This window comes from Balaenoptera borealis, assembly GCF_965194805.1.
Source record: "Balaenoptera borealis genome assembly, chromosome: 2".
Lineage (NCBI taxonomy): Eukaryota > Metazoa > Chordata > Mammalia > Artiodactyla > Balaenopteridae > Balaenoptera > Balaenoptera borealis.
In genome coordinates this window covers 125,516,524-125,535,470 of record NC_138867.1, presented here as the reverse complement: position 1 = coordinate 125,535,470, position 18,947 = coordinate 125,516,524, and the positions used below count along the sequence as shown (strand labels likewise).

General features: G+C 46.8%; 1 protein-coding gene and 1 long non-coding RNA gene across 3 annotated transcripts in view; one reads left to right on the top strand and one right to left on the bottom strand.

Moving 5' to 3' along the window:
- The window catches only part of LOC309624596, a 467,785-nt gene that overhangs the window by 273,257 nt on the left and 175,581 nt on the right, over nt 1-18,947 (bottom strand). The window lies entirely within an intron of this gene.
- Nucleotides 1-18,947, top strand: part of DPYSL3 (dihydropyrimidinase like 3) — a 114,484-nt gene that overhangs the window by 82,435 nt on the left and 13,102 nt on the right. For both annotated transcript variants that reach the window (XM_082382708.1, XM_082382709.1), the window contains exons 4-10: nt 1,492-1,656; nt 3,935-3,996; nt 4,907-4,987; nt 9,062-9,130; nt 13,627-13,747; nt 17,289-17,445; nt 18,125-18,266. In XM_082382708.1, coding sequence (XP_082238834.1) covers nt 1,492-1,656; nt 3,935-3,996; nt 4,907-4,987; nt 9,062-9,130; nt 13,627-13,747; nt 17,289-17,445; nt 18,125-18,266 — 797 coding nt within the window. The remainder of the gene's footprint in view (nt 1-1,491; nt 1,657-3,934; nt 3,997-4,906; nt 4,988-9,061; nt 9,131-13,626; nt 13,748-17,288; nt 17,446-18,124; nt 18,267-18,947) is intronic.

Below are 18,947 nucleotides of genomic sequence, written 5' to 3'. Positions count from 1 at the left end.
CTGCCCACGAAGGCCCTGGTGTGGGTCCAGGCATCAGTAACATAGCTCCATGCCTTTGCTTTCCGATAAGTGCACTTAGGCTGCCTGTGCTAGAAGGCTGAGGAAACGAGTGATCTTGGCCTGGCTTTCTGCCATCTTGCCGAGGAGCTGGACCTATTCAGAATCCTGGACATATGCATTAGGCTTGGGCTTCTGCATTAGGGAAGGAGCTCCACGTGAGAAGAGAGGAAAGCATACAAGAACCACAGAAGTGTACATGTCCTTTGTAGATAATTTAAAAACCCTAGGTATGCGAAGAGAAAAAAAAAAACCCATAAATCTCACTTCACTGTCACAGTTTGGCTATATATTTTTTTCTATTTAACAAAAAGGATTGTAATAAACATACTGTGCTTTAGCCTTCTATTTTCACTAATTAATATGTCATGTATATCTTTTCATTCATTTATTTTTATTCTACCAAATTTTAAATGGACTCCTGACATCCATTTTCTGAAGGTATCACAATTTATGTATTTTACCAAACTTCCCTATTGTAAGACTTTGTTCCCAGTTTTTTACTTACATAAATGTATAAATAGTGGCAAACATCTTGAGAACCCAGATTTTGCATATAGCCATGTTTATTTCCTTAGGGATAATTCTTAGGCACAGGAATAATTGTTGAGGTATGAAAAATGTCATGGTTTTTGATATACATTTCAAAATTGTTCTTAGGAAAGTTGTACCAATTCATACTTTCTCTCGACTGCCATGGGGAACTATGACAAACTCTAATTTTTGCCTTAACCACACCAGTGTTATTGGTGTAAATCTTATTCTTTTTGGAAGTATTATCCACCATTGCAGGTACTGCAAGAGTAGGTTTTGGCCTCAAAGAAACCATATTCTTGACAGAAAGTTTGCATGGAAATAATATCTGTGGGCCAAGCGTCAAGTTCACTTAACTGATACCAGGTCTTTCCTATGGCAGTAAGCACGAGGATTCATTCTCTTGTGCCCAGACATAACTTTAAAGCCCCTCCTTCTGCCCATAGAAGGGAGTCCAACTTTGATCGCCAGCAGTGACTCCTGTAATACTGGTAATCATGGCACACAGTAGGCGCTCATCAATTGATAGCTAATATTTATGGAGCACTTAAGATGTGCCAGGCATCAGGTGAAGCACTTTCCATGCATTTTCCCATTTAATCCCTTAACAAACTTAGAGGGAAGGCAGTGTTACCCCTGTCCCCAACCCCACTTGGTGCCCATTTTAAGAATGAGAAAATTAAGGTTTAGAGCAGCTAGTAAGTCGCCCAAGATCCCATAGCTAAGTGACAGCTGAATCATCCGCAACCTTGAAACCACCCGGGAACCCTTTCTAAGGTTAATGCTATGCTCAAGAACTAGAGACTTTGCTGTTGTACCTAAGCGAGCAAAAGCAGACCTGTACAGAGGGGACCAAAGGCTGTGTCGATGAGTCGCCCATGCGGGTCCTCTGTTGTTCAGTTGACCACGTGGTGCCCGAGCCCGAGTCCAGCCTGACGGAGGCCTATGAGAAGTGGCGGGAGTGGGCCGACGGCAAGAGCTGCTGTGACTATTCCTTACACGTGGACATTACCCACTGGAGTGACAGCGTCAAGCAGGAGGTGCAGAGCCTTATCAAGGACAAAGGTGAGCCCGGATATGCCTTCCTCCCTTCCCCCTTGCCTGTCCTTCCCATACTGTCCAGTCATTTAGTCGCTTCTCCTTGCTGGACCCTGGAACCTTGAGTATGAATGCCAGATGTAGGGGTACCACTATGGACCGGGCACTTTATGCCATCCTACTTATTCCTTACAGGATCCCCATGAGATAGGGATTATTATCCTTACTCTGCAGTTGGAGGACCTGAGGCTTAGAATAAGTAGCCCAAGAGCATAGAACTTGTAAGCAGTAGGTCTACCCAAAGCCTGTGCTCTGTACCTCCGTGCAATACTGCCCATTGTACAGAGGAAGAAACTGAGGTCAGGAGAGGTTGACGTCTTACATAAGGTCATACAGCTAGTACATATGAGATTAGGAATGTTTAACCTCTATCATTTTGATTCCAAAGATCCAACCATTACTCTTATATAACAATAGCATCCTCGGAAAAGGCTAAGACATTTCTGGGAGCAAAGATGTGTTTGTACTCCAGATAGGAGCTTAGGGCCTGAAAGTTGTGTGTGTGTGTGTGTGTGTGTGTGTGTGTGTGTGTGTGTGTGTATCTGCGTGTGTCTGTGTCCTCTCTATGAGTCCATGATTTAGGTTCCCATTGACTTAGATTCTTCTGTGTTTACTTCTTTCTGTGTTCTGATGGTCAAGTATTTCACACACACACCACCCCCTCTACATGCACGCAGACATGTGACGTGCTCCACATCCAAGGGGGGGCCTGGAGGACTTAGGAGAGTATGAGGAATGGCCTCTGCCAGTATCCACGGCAAAAGGAAGCAGGCCGGTGCAGAGCAATAGGATAAATGCCGCAAGATGCAGAATATTGTTACAATAGTAACAGTAGTGCTGCGGTACTAGTACTAATAATATTATAATAATTATTATTATACTAATTTTATAATACTGTTATCAAAGAGCAGTCTCGATGCAAAGGCCAGGAGTGCAGTGGAAGGCAGTGTGCTCGGGGTTGGGGGGGGGGTGACCTCCCAGAGGACGAGCTCTCCTTTGCATCCCCCCCTCACCCCACAAGCTCTGCCCAGTTCTCACTATCTGATACAGAGGCTGAGATTAACCCCTCCCTTTTTTTGTTTTGGCCGCACAGCGCGGCTTGCGGGATCTTAGTTCCCAAACCAGGGGTCGAACCCACGCCCCCTGCAGTGGAGGCGTGGAGTCTTAACCACTGGACCGCCAGGGAAGTCTCCTTCCTCCCTTCTTTCTGTGTCTCCTTTCACACTGCATCTCAACTGGGTAGAAAAGTGAACGGCTTTAACACCCACTTCCCTTCCGAAGGGCCTGAGTCATACCACGGGTGACCCAGAGGCTTGTGGGAAGGGTTGTGTTGGGGAAAACTGCCCTGAGTTGCACCATTCTGGGTAGGGAAGGTCCCAGATTACAGTCCACTTTTGGCCTGGAATACTGTGGGCTGACATGGCCCTAATGGTTGGAGAACAAAATTACCCTCCTTTCCTCTAAATGACTCTCTGTCCCCCAGTCCCACCTATTTCTGTAAATTACTCTATTAATAGTATATTTGGGGGGAGAAATTAAATGGCTCTTTCCTTGTAACGCTGATGACTTAGATATTTAAACCCAAGGTGAACCGTGACTTCTCTGCATTAGCTCTGTTACTTCCCCTAGGACAGGCTCTAGATCTTAGTTCTCTCTCAGACCCAACACCTTGCCCAGGCCTGGTGGAGAGCAGGCACTCACAGAGAGCGAAATAAACCACTCCCAGGAGAGCAACCATGTGCTGGTGCTAAGAGTTCTGCATGTGTTGTCTCTTTTAAAGTTTCCAACCACCTTATGAAGCAGGATGGTGTTATTTTTCCATTTTACAGATGAGGAAACCGAGGCTCAAGGGGTTAGGTTTTCCAAGCTCGCTGACCCAGCACGTGGTGCCACTCCTAGTGTGTGTACACAGCTAGTGTGCTGCAATGATTCTTGACACTGTATCCTGCCTTGAGCAGTGTCGAGGCTTGTTGGCCCCCTGGGCTGGGAACAGTGGAGGGGGAGGCAGGAAGGAGGCGCAGAAGAAGAGACCATTCTGCTATGACGTCATAGGAATCGGCAATTTTACAGGGTAGAGGAGGAAATAGAAAAATGCTCTTGGAGAATGGGACGCATCCGCTTTGCATTGGGCAGGGGCCTGCGATGCCCTCAGCGCCCGGGGGGTGTCAGAGTGGGAGCACAGGATGCAGCAGGGTTGTGATAATGCTGTCTTCCTCCTGTCTTCCCTCCCTTCCCTCCCTTGCAGGGGTGAACTCCTTCATGGTTTACATGGCCTATAAGGATTTGTATCAAGTGTCGAACACAGAGGTAATAACCCATCACTGTGTGATTTGGGGTCTCTGCATGGCTTTCCTATGGTTGCCGGTGACCTTGGCTCTTTGCACATGAGTTACTGTGGTCAGTGCGGGAGACTGCTGGGCAAGAGAGCTTCCTGAAGTCCTCGCCGTCCACGCTACATTTTAAATAAGGTAACGGGCAGGGTGCCCGGGGCAAGGCAGACAGGGAGCTAAAATTTCCACTGGCAGCAGCTTTCTCAAAAGGACAAGAGGAAGGGCGTGTCTAAATCTCCCATCTACCAAACAAACTCTACATCCCTCGGGAACTCAGGGGAAGTGTAAGTGCTCAGCCCTGCGGGATTAAGGAGGGCCGTCTGCTCTTTGGGGTAATCGTACCAGCTTGCCTCTGACTCTCTCCCTACGAAATACATGGGGTGTGCTTGTTTTAGACAAATCTCAGCTTCTCAGAAGAAATACAGAAAATGAATTCCCATACCACCTGGCAAGGAGATGAAGGGTGGTCTGCCTTGAGGGGCTAAGAGATAGAGGTTTCAGCTTTTGAGTTAGCTTCTGGCCAGGCTGCAGTGCCTTTCAGGAGTGTTAAGAAGGATTCTGAAGCCCTATCTGAGTTCAGTGGGAAGTAATTCCATTTAAAGTGTGTGCAGGAGGCAGAGTAGGGGGGTTAGTATCACTCTGTTAGATGTGTGCCCTGTCTGCCTAGGAGACATGCTAGGTTCCTTATATAGACAGTTTCCTAGAGTTCCTTTGGATTAGCACTCCTCTTTGGTTGTGCGTGTTTTAGTCTGTATTTCTGCCCTAGTCACTTATTTCCTCTAGTTCATCCCATTTATTTTAGCTCTGGCCCTAGCCGTTGGCCCTTGCATGAGATTGCTAAAAGCATTGTGTCTTGTGAATGTGACAAAGACTCATTTCTGTTTCAGCTGTATGAGATCTTCACCTGTCTGGGAGAGCTGGGAGCCATCGCTCAGGTGCACGCTGAGAATGGGGATATCATTGCCCAGGTAACACAGCGCAGCTCCCTGCAGTGCGCTTCCTGCTTGGGCTAGGGTCTGCCTCCCATTTATTTTCTCATTTCTTCAGTGTTGCCAGAGCTCTCAATATGTGCCAGGCACCTTCATAAGTACTCTGCTAAGAACAGAACCTGCCCTCAAGGACCTCACAGTCTAGGAGGAGGAATTATGAGGGCAAATAGACAAGCGAGGGAGAAGGCAGAAGATGCTGGAAAGCAGGGAGCCGTCTGGCCATTCTGGGGAATCAGAAAAGGCATCCTGGCAGAGGAGGTTTTCAAACTGGGCCATTTAGTGGGAGAGCACCGCTGATTCTGTTTTGAAAATGAGTCCAAGGTACGTGTCATGCTCAGTCCTGAAGAAAAACTCTAAGACAGCATTTTTCAGAAGCTGGAAATCTGATCCAGGACTGCGGAACTCACGGCCTTAGATAATAAAGAATTCGGGTCTTGTGGGGATCAGACATGCCACTGATTTCCTAGAAATCATATTGAGAAACCTGAGGAAAGAGTGATGAAAGCAAGGGCCCCAAGGCCCAAATTGATCATTTGTAAGGAAGCAGAAAGCACTTCTCTCTCCATCTCCTGGGTTGCTTAATGGGCTAGATGCACAGATGTGTCTTTGCCAGGGTTTTGTTTATCTCAGAAGCGTTCAGGATTGGCTTCCGCTAGGAGGCGGCAGCCAGCAAAGAGTGTCAGCTCTCTTAGTCCATTTGATAACATTAACAGCAAGAAACCATTATTCATTCTTTTAAGAGTATTTCCTGAGTGCTTTGTGCCAGGCACTAGGCTATAGCGGGGAGCCAAAACAGATGCATTCCAGAAGTCTCGAGCACTCGGGCTGTGCATTAGAAGTTGTCCAGGACATGGCGAATGTGGTCGGCAGGGGTGTGGGAGCACATCGAGGCCGACCCTCATCTCAGACCCATCAGCTTCTAAAAGCAGGTCCCACCTGGGGAGCACTTCCCACCACGTGCCAGGCCCTAGTCAGGGCTCTCGTATGTTCCCATTTAGTCTTCGCCCAAGCCTTTCAAGATGGCGCCCACCGTCCTCCCTGTTTTATAGAGAACAACACTGGGGCTCTGAAGGATGAGGTCACTGGCCCAGGGGATCACAGCCAGCAACTGGGAGAACGCAATCTTAGCTTCTCAGGGGGTGTGCCTCAGTGAGCATCTTTACCCAGAGATGGTGGAGAAGGGTCCTTCTCCACCAGTTCAGCTGCAGGCTTCCGGAGAGGCAGCGCCCCGCCTCTGCAGGCTGCAGCTGTTAGGATTTCAGACTCTCAGGGCTGTCTCTCTAGTGGAGGAGGTGAGTTAAGCGTGCAGTTTCCACTCCCTTATGACCGAGGAGGTTAATTAGGCCCCTGACAGCCTTCTCCCACATCCCCCGCACACCCAGATAATGAAGTCATTTTCCGAAGAGGCGCCAAATGCCTTGCTCCCATGGGAGGCGTCCTGGTGGTGGTGGGGCTGTCTCTCCTCCCCATTCTCAAGCTTTCAGCGCACCAGCCACACGCCCCAGCCCTCCCTCCAGATGCCCGAGCAACCAGACTCCCTGCTTCTTCATCCTAGCCTCTGTGGAGGCAGACGGGCTCCGACTCACAGCCCCTTTCCAGCTTCCTTTTGAGGCTTCTCAGCACAGAAGTGTGTCCGCTTCCGCACCGCCTCCCCGCCTCCGCCCCACCTTGGGAAGATCTGTTCCCGGTCAGGAAAAGAATAAGGGCGTTTTTCCATTTGGATGAGTTTCGTGTATGTGTTTATTAAATTCAGCTCAAGCTGAAAGATTTTATCACATTGTTTAAATGAAGGCAGCTGCTATACTCGGAGTTTTTGCTACACTTTATGCAAAGTGACTAAAGAGCCAGAAGAAATATTTTCTAAGGGTACCAGCAAGGGACATTTTCAAAAGTTTCAAGCTGGCAGGGCAGTCGGAGAGTACAGCGTCTTTAGCCATTCATCCAACAAATATCTACTGAGTGCCTACTATGTGCCAAACCTTGGAAGGGTGAGGTGAAAAAGACAGGGTCCCTTTCCTCATGGAGCAACCGAAACTGTGACGTAATTACAGCAGCGATCGGTGCCTCTAGGTGCCCATGCCTCCCCCACCCATGTCAGGTGGCATCCATGGGTCTTTACATGTTATTCTTAACCTTCCGGCTGTAGGGACGCCGTGGCTTTGCGAATAGGCCGTCCCAGCGTGGGCAGCGCACTAGAATCACCCGTGGAGCTGAAGGAGCGATCCCTGGGATTCTCCGAGTTCCGGAGATCCAGATTCGGGAGGTCATGGGAGAGCTCAGTCAGGTGTATTATGGAAAAGTCGCCCTGGTGATTGGAATGTGCTCGGAGACCATTGTTCGAGCGAGCTTCATCCTGTGCGTTGTCCCAGCACTTTTGGACCAGATAGGAAGGAGAGTGTCGTGTAAGATGGAAGATGCTTTAGTTGGACACCTCAACCCTTGTGTGACTTCACGAGGCAGTTCAGAGTCAAAAGTCACCAGAGTTTGGAAGAAATTGTATTTAATCTAAGCTTTGATACATGGAACAGTAAGAATGAAAAGTGGAGGTACTTTGCTGGAAGTATCAGCCTCTGACCTTTGGTCCAGTTCTGTCGAGCTAGAGGCAGTGACCATTTTACTTCTCATGGCTGCTGATAGCATATGCACCTTCTTTCCTCCTCCTCTTTAAAAAATTTACGTGAAAAGAAAAAAAGAAAGAACGTGAAAATTTACTTGAAAAGAAAAAAAAAAAAGAACGGACTTCCCTGGTGGCACAGTGGTTAAGAATCCGCCTGCCAATGCAGGGGACACGGGTTCGAGCCCTGGTCCGGGAAGATCCCACATGCCGCGGAGCAACTAAGCCCGTGCGCCACAACTACTGAGCCTGCAATCTAGAGCCCGTGAGCCACAACTACTGAGCCTGCGCACCGCAGCAAAGAGTAGCCCGCGCTCGCCACAACTAGAGAAAGCCCGCACGCAGCAACAAAGACCCAACACAGCCAAAAATAAATTTAAAAAAAACCAACCAAAAAAAGTTCTTCTTTTCCAGGGCAAAGGGATCCCTTCCTTTCTAAGCATCTCATAGTTTCCAGGTGAGACAAAGCCTCGTTCAGCTCACTCCCTTCTTTCATCTCCTGTGTCACCAGCGCGAGGTTCCTAGAAACTGGCCTCAGTGCTTGAGCGTGAATGCCTGCACAACTGCAGGTCTGCTGCTGAGGATTTGTGCCAGTTCCGATTATCCCAGCCTCCTGCTTCCAGAAAGCTGGCTGGGTCTGAGGAAGTTAGCCATCAGCCATGAGGGGTAGAGAGCTCTGCCACATCCACAACCTAGTTAAATAGAATTTGACCAAAAGCCTAAGTCAGGTAATGATGTTTAGAGGCATGATTTAGTCTGGTGAAATTCTGAATCTGCTTATTATAGCCGTACATTTAAAGCATGAGAAAGCCTGAGGGGCTTATTAAAATACAGAATCCTAGAATTTATCTCATATATTCTGATTTGGTAGACCTGGGTAAAGCTAGACATCTGCACTTTTACAAAAGCAACTCAGTAGGTTCTGATGCAGCTGGTGGATTTGTTTGAGAAACAGAGCAGGAAACTGTAAGCTCTGTGAAGTCAGGGGCCTCAGTGCCGTAATTCAAGTGCTTAACCTGGAGCCTCTCCCGGAGCAGGTACTCAATACATTTTGTTGAATGAATGGGTTTCAAAATGCATGAATGAATAAACAAACGAGTTAAGCCAGTGTCCTTTCAGAGGTGTCTGCATCTGAAAGAAATGAAGAATAAGTGATCTGGTGTGACTTTTGACTTGTAATGGAGAAAAAACTTGATACTTTGACAGACTGTCCTCCTTTTAATAAAAAAAGCCACCCTTAAAGGCTCTTTTCTTCGTTTAGTTAAGACTCTACCCTGTTTTGCAATTCCAGACGTAGAATTAACAAATTTGTTCAACATCCCCATTTGATTCTTTTTTTTCCCTTGAACACATCTTTAGATTAGAATATACCAGCCTAACTTTTTCAAACCTTGGTTGAGCTCATATAAAAACTCTTCTCTCTTCTTTTCTCATTCTAGGAGCAAACCCGCATGTTGGAAATGGGGATAACCGGCCCAGAAGGCCATGTACTGAGCAGACCAGAGGAGGTAATTTTCAGGAGGATGTGGCAGGGGAGAGGGGTGGAGGGAGAGAAGAAGTAGCAATGGAGGCTCTTTTTAGCCTCATCTTCTGGGAGACCCCTGTCATCGCAGCAGCCTGGTTTATGGCCTGCTGCCCATTTTACATTGTAGTGTTTGCGTTCAGCTCCCCCCTCCGTCGGCACACACACATAAGGTGTGTGAACAAACATCTCTGAAAGGTGGTGGGACTCTGTGAATACCAGACAGAAACTGGAACATTTCTTCCAAAGACCACATCTGACTGACCCAACTCAAGGCCCCTGAGGAAATTAGAAAGGAGTGGAAAGGGAGTGTTTACTTCTGGCCCCTAATCTCTCTAAAGACAATACAAGTCGGAGGGTGTTGCACAGTTACTCAGTAGGAGTGGTAAATATCTAAATCCTTTCTTAATCATGTGAATCTCAGATGTTTCCACTATTCCTTTATTCCATATTCTGAGTCCTGCACAATATCAGCCATATCGACAGGGGTTTGTCATAGACATTATATCTATTGATTTGTGTATGGTGATGAGGACATCCAGGTACGTTTTTCCCACGTGTAACATGAATGCTGATTAGCATCAGTGCTTAGGAGGTAAAGAGCCAATGAATGGTAACTACTGGCTGATTCCACGTCTCTGGGCTGTCAGCAACTTCAGCTGCTGGCACAGGCCCGGAGCTGGGAATGGGCCGCTCATATGGCTGAGAGCACATTGGCTTTGGGAGATCAGCCTGGGTCTGGCACCTGCAGCAAATTCCAGGCCCTCCATGTCAACAAAGCAAATCCTTTCCTGTTGTATCATCCCAAGCCCCATACTCTACAACAGGTAGAAGAAGGAGCCAGAACCAGAAATCACAGTATTCCCGTTGGCCATCTCTGTTAGGATCTTTTTAAAAAAGAAAATGTAGCACACATAGAGAAAAGTGTTCTTATCATAAAGGAATGGATTTTCCCAAACTGAACACACTTGTGTAACTAGCACCCAGTTGGAGAAACAGAACATTATTAGCACCCTAGAAGCTCCATTGTGTTTAATGATATTTTTGTTGCCAGTTGAAATAATTTATAATTGTGTGATCAAGGTTACAGCCACAGCCCTCCAGAAAAGTCGGTCTCCTTAATACCAGGTCCCTTCTTTGGAATATTTGCCTATACCCAGTACTATGCTCATTGCATTTAATGGAGATAACGGTTATCCTTGCCCCAGTCTGGGTATTATCGTTACATAAAGAAGCAGGAGCTCAGAGAGATTAAGCCACTGGCCATCACGTTTGAAGGACTGGAAAATCGTTTACCCTGTGTGCGTAGGCCAGGGTGACCAGCACTGTTTGTGAAACTTTTCTTCAATGCTGTTCACTGTGGAGAAGTCCTGGCAAGATCGATTTCTGCAGCAGCAGCCAGGGGATTTCTGAGCAGAGTCTATTTTTGTTCCTTGGTTTGTTTTTCCAACCCCCCCCACCCCACTCTCCTCCCTGTTCCCATCTCCTTTTTAGTAAAAAGCCTCTCAGCTGCAGATCTCGACAACACTGGAAGCCCTTTTGGGTGAAGTTGGAGGGTGATGTAACCTTCCAAAGATAGTCATGTTGTCAAGGTGCTGAAAACCCTGCGGTGCTTGGGGGGGGGATGAGATCAAAGGGGCCGGGACTGCAGTCGTGGAGGAGCTGGAGTGGTCAGCACAGGCATGAAGAGGAGGCATGGGCGCAGGAGGGGCAGCCCCTCTTCAGTTCAAAGCACACCTAGATAGCATCTGGAGTAATGCTGTTCAGAGAGCTGAAGCCAAGACGGCCACTCTGACGTCTGGGTGCTTCAGGAAGGTGGCCACATTCACCTGTGCTTGGGGCTCCAGGATCTTGATCTCACCACGTGGAACAAAGTGCAGCTTGGGGGGATGCTAGCTGAACCAGCCAACTTCTTAGAGTCTTTCTCCTAAGTCACACCCACCAAGGGCAGTGACTGTTTTGCGTTATACAAACATTGGGCATGAATCTGCAAGCTATTTTTGATATTTTTTAAAGTGTTGGGCTGCCTGGCTAACCAGAGTGTCATATCCATCCTAAAAGGAGCTGTTGCTGATTGAAAGGAAAAACGCCAGCGTGTCTGCATTGGGCTGAATTGGACTAATTCGGGCTTTGGGTAGTAACGCAGGCTCTCCCACTGGTCAGAAGCTGTCATCAGCAATACAACCAATAGCCAGCCTTCAAGGAACACTTACCTTGTTCCAGGATTGAGCTACTTGCCTTACAAGGATGAGCTCTGTTAATTCTCTCAACAGCCCTGTGTGTCAGGTCCTATTATTATCCCCGCTTTATGGACCAGGAAGCTGAGTCTTTGGGAAGTTGTGTAACATCCCTGAGATCACCTGGCTTCTAAGTGGCAGAACCAGAACACAGATCCAGCTCACGAGAGGGGCTGAGCTCTAAGATCCTGCTTTTTTGTTAATAAAATAAGGGAAGATTTATTATTTCTTACTCATTAAATTCAACTGGGTCGGTTAGTGTATTTGAAAACATGAATTCTACATTAGGGTGGGCTGGAGGAAATCAGTGATAAAAGAAATCTTTGTGTTGAGAAGTCTGGGAATTATTAGTGTAAGAAATGCCTGTGGGAACGAACCCATCGCTGACCACCCATTGCTGCAGGAAAGGACTTAATGCCTAGTTGCCTTCACTGGTTATTTATACATATTGGTGTTGGGATTGTGTTTTGCCAGAGATTCTGCCCTGGGCAGACTGGGGAGCAAAGACTTCCATCACATGTGGCCTTTGTGGTAATCACAGGGAGAGGAGAGAATAGGCCAAGGGAAAACTCCAGCTACGCTGATGCAGCGCCCTCTCTGGCCAGACAGTGCTCTCACCCCACCGTCCCCTGCTCCACCCTCCCCATCTCCACTTCTTTTTTTTAATTTTTAATTTTTATTGGAGTATAGTTGATTTCATTACAGAGTATAGAGTTCCCTGTGCTATACAGTAGGTCCTTATTAGTTATCTGTTTTATATATAATAGTGTGTATATGTCAATCCCAATCTCTCAATTTACCCTCCCCTTCCCCCCACCCCTGGTAACCTTAAATTTGTTTTCTATGTCTGTGACTCTATTTCTGTTTTTAAAGTAAGTTCATTTGTACCATTTTTTTAGATTCCACATTTAAGCGATATCATATGATGTTTGTCTCTCTCTGACTTACTTCACTTACGATAATTTCTAGGTCCATGATAATCTCTAGGTCCATCCATGTTGCTGCAAATGGCATTATTTCGTTCTTTTTTATGGCTGAGTAATATTCCATTGTGTGTGTGTGTGTGTGTGTGTGTGTGTGTGTGTGTGTGTGTACTACATCTTCGTTATCCATTCACCCGTTGATGGACATTTAGGTTGCTTCCATGTCCTGGCTGTTGTGAATAGTGCTGCAATGAACATTGGGGTGCATGTATCTTTTTGAATTACGGTTTTCTCTGGATATATGCCCAGGAGTGGGATTGCTGGAACATATGGTAGTTCTATTTTTAGTTTTTTAAGGAACCTCCATACTGTTCTCCATAGTGGCTGTATAAATTTACATTCCCACCAACAGTGAGAAGGGTTCCCTTTTCTCCACACCCTCCCCAGCATTTACTGTTTGTAGGTTTTTTGATGATGGCCATTCTGACCAGTGTGAGGTGATACCTCATTGTAGTTTTGATTTGCGTTTCTCTGATAATTAGTGATGTTGAGCATCTTTGCATGTGTCTGTTAGCCATCTGTATGTCTTCTCTGGAGAATGTCTATTTAGATTTTCTGCTCATTTTTGATTGGGTTGTTTGTTTTTTTTGATATAGAGCTGCATGAGCTGTTTGTGTATTTTGGAGATCCCTTGTCAGTCACTTCATTTGCAAATATTTTCTCCCTTTCTGTGGGTTGTCATTTCAGTTTGTTTATGGTTTCCTTTGCTGTGCAGAAGCTTTTAAGTTTAATTAGGTCCCATTTTTTTATTATTATTTTTTATTTTCATTACTCTAGGAGGTGGATCAAAAAAGATATTGCTGCGATTAATGTCAAAGAGTGTTCTGCCTATGTTTTCCTCTAAAAGTTTCGTAGTGTCCAGCCTTATATTTAGGACTTTAATCCATTTCAAGTTTATTTTTGTGTGTGGTGTTAGAGAGTGTTCTAATTTCATTCTTTTACATGGAGCTGTCCAGTTTTCCCAGCACCACTTATTGACGAGACTGTCTTTTCTCCATTGTATATCTTTGCCTCCTTTGTTGTAGATTAGTTGACCATAGGTGTGTGAGTTTATTTCTGGGCTGATCTCCACTTCTGAGAAACCCAGTAAAGCAACACAGCTGGGAAGCTGTAGTTCCGAGGTTTGGATCCAGGGCGTCTAACTGCAGATCTTCCAGACTTTTAACCTCTGTGCGGCACTGCATTCTCAGTTTGTAGAGACAGGGGAGTGGCACTCTAAGAGGTTCGTGCTCCCCTTGACTCCCGGGGACTTTTTTTTGCAGCTGGAAGCTGAGGCTGTGTTCCGTGCCATCACCATCGCCAGCCAAACCAACTGTCCTCTCTACGTCACGAAGGTCATGAGCAAGAGCGCAGCCGACCTCATCTCGCAAGCCAGGAAAAAAGGTGATTTGTGCTCCGAAGATCTCAGAGCCCCTAACAAGCCATGTGGCTCCTTTCCCTTGGCTGTCCTGTATAAATGGTGCCTATTTTGCTCATTGCCTTGCTCTCAGGGAAGCCCCTCATCCTTGTTAGCCCATTGGATCCTTTCTGCATCCTGTGTGGATGGCAGGATCCCAGGATTTCTTCTACTTGGCAGGTGAGTAAATTGAGGCCCAGGAAGGGGAAGTGGTCTGCCCGAGATGACACAGCTTGAATCAGTTCTTTGGAGAATTGGTGCATCTCTTTTCCTCCCTGTGATCTTTCACTGTCAGTTCATGTTATCTGAACTTTATAAATGGACATATTAATGAAGATTATATTTGGTGCAGCAGTCAAAGACCCTACTCAAATGGACTTAAAACAAGTAAATTATTGGTTGAGGGTGTTTCAGGCATGGCTGGATCAAGGGGTTTGAACACTGATATTAGGGCTCTATCACTGTTATTCCTTTCTGGACTCTGCTTTCCTCTCTTTTCAGTATAAACAATGACAAGAATAAATGCTAAGAGCTGCTCTTGTCCTCCACACTTGGTGGGGGCATGGTGAGGGAGTAGAGAACATTTTTCCAATAGCTCAAGCAAAAGTCCCCAGGAAGACTGCCATTGCCTTGGCTTGGGTCGTGGGCTCATCTCTGAAGCAATATCTGCTCCGGAGATGGTGTAATTGATTGGCCAGGGTACAGGCCAGTACAGGGAGGAGGTCCCACCCCTGAGCCACGCAGGGTAGCACAGGTTATTTCAGAGAAGGCATTGAATGGGTCTCTAAAGGACGTCCAGCGGTGTGGCCTTCATGACCCGGCTCTGTTCCCATGGCCTTCTGACTTCTGCTTCTTTTCTCCATGGCTGTTACCTCGGCTTCCTTTGCTCACCTCGTGCTAAGCTCAAGTTTACTCTCATTTCAAAACTTGCTTTCCTGCTTTCCGTTCTTGTCCTCAGTGACCCACTAATGGGCTCACTTGTGAACAGAGTGTGGTTGAGACACGGGAGCCGTAGGGCTCTGCGTCTGGTTGGGAGGGAGGATTTCCTAGGCCCGGCTGTACGATTGTGACTGCCGTGTGCCAGTGGGACCAAGCTGAATGATTCATCTACCAAACCCAGAACTGCTCTGTAAAACTCCACATGTGAGTGACTGGGGTGGCTAAAAATAGTCCCAGCTGACTGATGGCCGAGTGTTTGGCTGCCTGGCCTTCTGGCAAAGGGGACCCTTTTCTTACGGGAGGGGGATCTCCCTAATTGCCCCGACAGCCTTTCTAGCTGGCCGATTCTGGGGCACCACCTGCCTTACCCTGCTCACGGGAAGCCTGCTGTTTTCTCGCTCGGCTTCTAAGTGTCTCCATATGATATGGCCTGGCTGGTCCACTGGGTTTGAGTCATCAGGACAGAACCAGGAAAGAAGCCCAATGCTGCTTACCCGTTCTTGGAGAAGGGAAAAAAGAAAAAGGAAAAGAAAAGTGCACGGGGACACCTCCACTCCTCTCCCCGTGGCCACCTACCATCCTCACCCTCTCATGCCTCCTGCCGATGGCCACATCCTGCTTGGGACCCATTCTCGGATGACCTGGGGGCTTCAAAGACAGCGTGTTTCAATTATATGCTGGGTCTTATTTTAAATTCCATGTAGACAAATTCCTCACCCTTAGCCTTCCGGCTCATGACTCTCTGGCAAGGAGAACTAGTACAGCTGTGTCTCCAGGGTAGAAGGGAGGCATTATTTTAGTGATGAAAAACCGGCTGCTGAGATGGAAGCCAATAAACATCTCATGAAGCGTCATTCTCAGGGAAGGAGTCAAGAGCGTTCAGAGCAGGGAGACAGTGTATGGCAGGGTTCACTCTTCCCTCTGGGCCAGGGGACTATTTAAGCCCCAGGGTGTTTAATCCCCAAGGGCTCTTCAGCATCTCTGCACGGCTGCTCAGAATCAACATTAGGAATTTCAATTTAATGAGGACCAACTGTATGCCCTGCATTGAGGGAAATACTTTAAATGTATTATTATGTAGAATTCACAAAGCACCAGGAGAAACTGGCATTTATTATCACCATTTTTCAGATGAGGAAATTGAAGCACATCTTGTCCAGAATCTCCCAGCTGGGAGAGCTAGTCTCCAAATCCAATTGTGTCAATAATATAATTACAATCTCTACTTATTCTAGTCTTCCATCTAAAGATAGTCCAAAGGGAGAGATCTTCCACTTTTAAGGTCGTATTTCTCTTAATAGTACTTGAATGCTTGCCTTGACTTTCATTTCTTCATTTCTTTGTGGTCCCATATGCTTTAGTTTGGTAAATATTTTTGGAGAGTCCTTGAAATTCTCTTTAGTCCTGTGTGGATCCTTTTCACTGCCGCCCCAAAGAGCAGGGCTGTCCTATATGAACCATTGCCACTGCTTCCTTCTTTTGCCCATGGCAGACATCACAAATCAATCATGAGCCTTTTCTAGTGAGACCAGAAACATATTTAGAATTCTTCCCAACACAGAAATCCAGGCAACTAAAACCAAATGATTGGAGTTGAAGCAAGGCAAAACCTGTAACCCTAGCCATAGAGCCTTCTTAAACTTCCACCTTGTGGGGAACTTGAATGTGGAAGATGGAGAACCAAACTTAAAGAAGCCAAGGGCTGCACAGGAATCGTTAGCCCAAGACGCTGGCACAGAGAAACTTGGTACCAACCCACCTTCTATGAGATAGCATTTGCCTTCTGTATCGCTATCCCTTCTTCTTTAAGAAGCTCAGTTTAGATCAGTGTATGTCCCAGTATCCTTCCTCCCCTCTCCTTAGTTTGGGCATTCCAGCCTCTCATTCTAGACACAGGGTCTGGGGAGCTAACCTCAGCTTTGCTGTGTCCCTGGTTGTTGGGTGTCCTTGAGCAAATCACTCATTGCCTTAGGTTAAGGAGTAACAAACATGATGCAAATAAGATGTGTCATCCTCAGGAATTGGTTTTACTTTGTGGAACTGAAGCATGTCTTTGCGACAGCAGGATCTAGCAGTTCCCAGTGATGTGGGCACGTATGGGGCTTTGGGCTTCTACAGTGGGGACGAGTAAGAGATGTAAAAGAAATCACATTTGCTTAGCGTCTCTTATGTGCCAGACACTTTGTGTATGCCAAACCTTTCATTTTCACAAGGTTGAGAAGTAGACATTGTCTTATTTCATCAATTCCAGGACCTATTTATTCCGCATTTTAACACTTCTGAAATGAGGATGAATCTTACAATTAATATGTATATATATATTTTTTGCCTCCAAAGTTAATTTGCCTCAGAATTTGAGAATTGATGCTGCATCTTGCAACCAGTGGCTTCTACAGAATACGTAATTGTTCCCATTTAGAAGATAGAAAAGCAGAGGCTTAGAAAAGTGGGGGAACATGGACTTGAACCCAGGCCTGCCTGACTCCAGAGCCACAGCCTTGAGTAGGCTTAGGGGCTATGATTATCTAAGCCCGGCCCAGGGCAGCACATATGTTACATCACCCATTGCCTCTGTCCTACCTGTTCCAGGAAACGTGGTCTTTGGTGAGCCCATCACCGCCAGCCTGGGCACGGATGGGACCCATTACTGGAGCAAGAACTGGGCCAAGGCGGCTGCGTTTGTGACATCCCCACCTCTGAGTCCTGACCCAACCACCCCTGACTACATCAACTCCTTACTGGCCAGGTTAGTGCAGAATGACAAGCAGTGGGCATTGTGTGGAGGCATCTTGGGAACGATGGGATGAGGACTGGAGCCGCCCATCCCTCAGCTAGACTAGAGTCTGCAGTGAGGACAAAACATCGAGAATTCCCCTGCAGTGTTGAGCACAGATAGAGCACAGTCTCTTCCCCATCGTATTTTAAAAGATACTACAGTGATCATATTAGTAATGGTAACAGCAGTTAATACATATTGTATGGCAAGCACTAGGGTGAGATTACACGTGTGATCTCATTGTTCCTCCTACCTACGCTGTGAGTGAGGAACTATCATCACCATTTTACAGACTGAGCAACTGAGGGTCTGGGAGACAAAAATCATTTGCCCAGTTTTGATGACCACCTAATCAAAATTACAGGGAGACTAGTTTGCTGCTGCCCTCTGTGGATAAGTCCCGTCACTCATTTGGGTCCTTTCTGTTACACGAGAGGTGATCTAATCCCACCCCCTCATTTTCCAGACAGGGTAACTGAGCCCTAGGGAGGGGAAGAAATTCACCCAAGTTCGCATAGTTGGCAAGAGGGAGAAGAAGGATTCCAAGCTCAAGTCACGGCACTCCCCATGCTTACACTAGACCCTCATTTCTGGGCCCCTGCGGTGCCTCTAGCCTCCCCGTTCACATGGAGCTTTTCTCCTTTGCCAGTGGGGACCTGCAGCTCTCCGGGAGCGCCCACTGCACCTTCAGCACTGCCCAGAAGGCCATCGGGAAGGACAACTTCACAGCCATTCCCGAGGGCACCAATGGTGTGGAGGAGCGGATGTCTGTCATCTGGGACAAGGCCGTGGTAAGGATCAAGGTCACAGGAGGGCATCCAGGGCCAGATCAGAGCTTCCTGCCCCTGCTCCTCTTTGCCCTGTGATGGGGGTGCTGGGGGTGCAGATGAGGCCTCATACCTGCCCAGGTGTCTCTGGAGCCAGGTGGCTCAGGTGGTTTGGGAACGTCCCTTCTGGAGTGATGAATCCTGGGGCCTGAGGTTCTGAGGAGGCCTCCTCTAGACTGTTAAGGACTAGGAACCAGAAACACAGATCATTTATCTGATGGTATGAATGATCTGTGCTTAAAATAATAGTGAATTAAAAATTCTTTTGGTTCGGAGGGTTTTATTATCTCTTTTGAAAGGGTTGGATATAACCCTTTGAAATGATAAGCAAGGGGTCTGTGACGAAGACTCAAGTCATTTGCTCACCAAGGAGTGGTGTGTGGCCATCCAGGCTGTACAGGTGATTGATTGTCTGTCAAAGTCTCCTGGCAAAGTGACCTGGTTTTATTTTCCTTGTTTAACATCACAGAAGCTGGAAAAAAAAAAAAAAAAGTCATGCAAATGAAGTCACTTCCTAAGATTTGAGTAAAATTAATACATGACTCATTATTAAGTTGATCACTTCCCTCTGCTTTATTTTTAAAACCCTAAAGACACTCATTTCAGAGCCAAATAGAATACATATCCACACAGTGTAATCCAAGT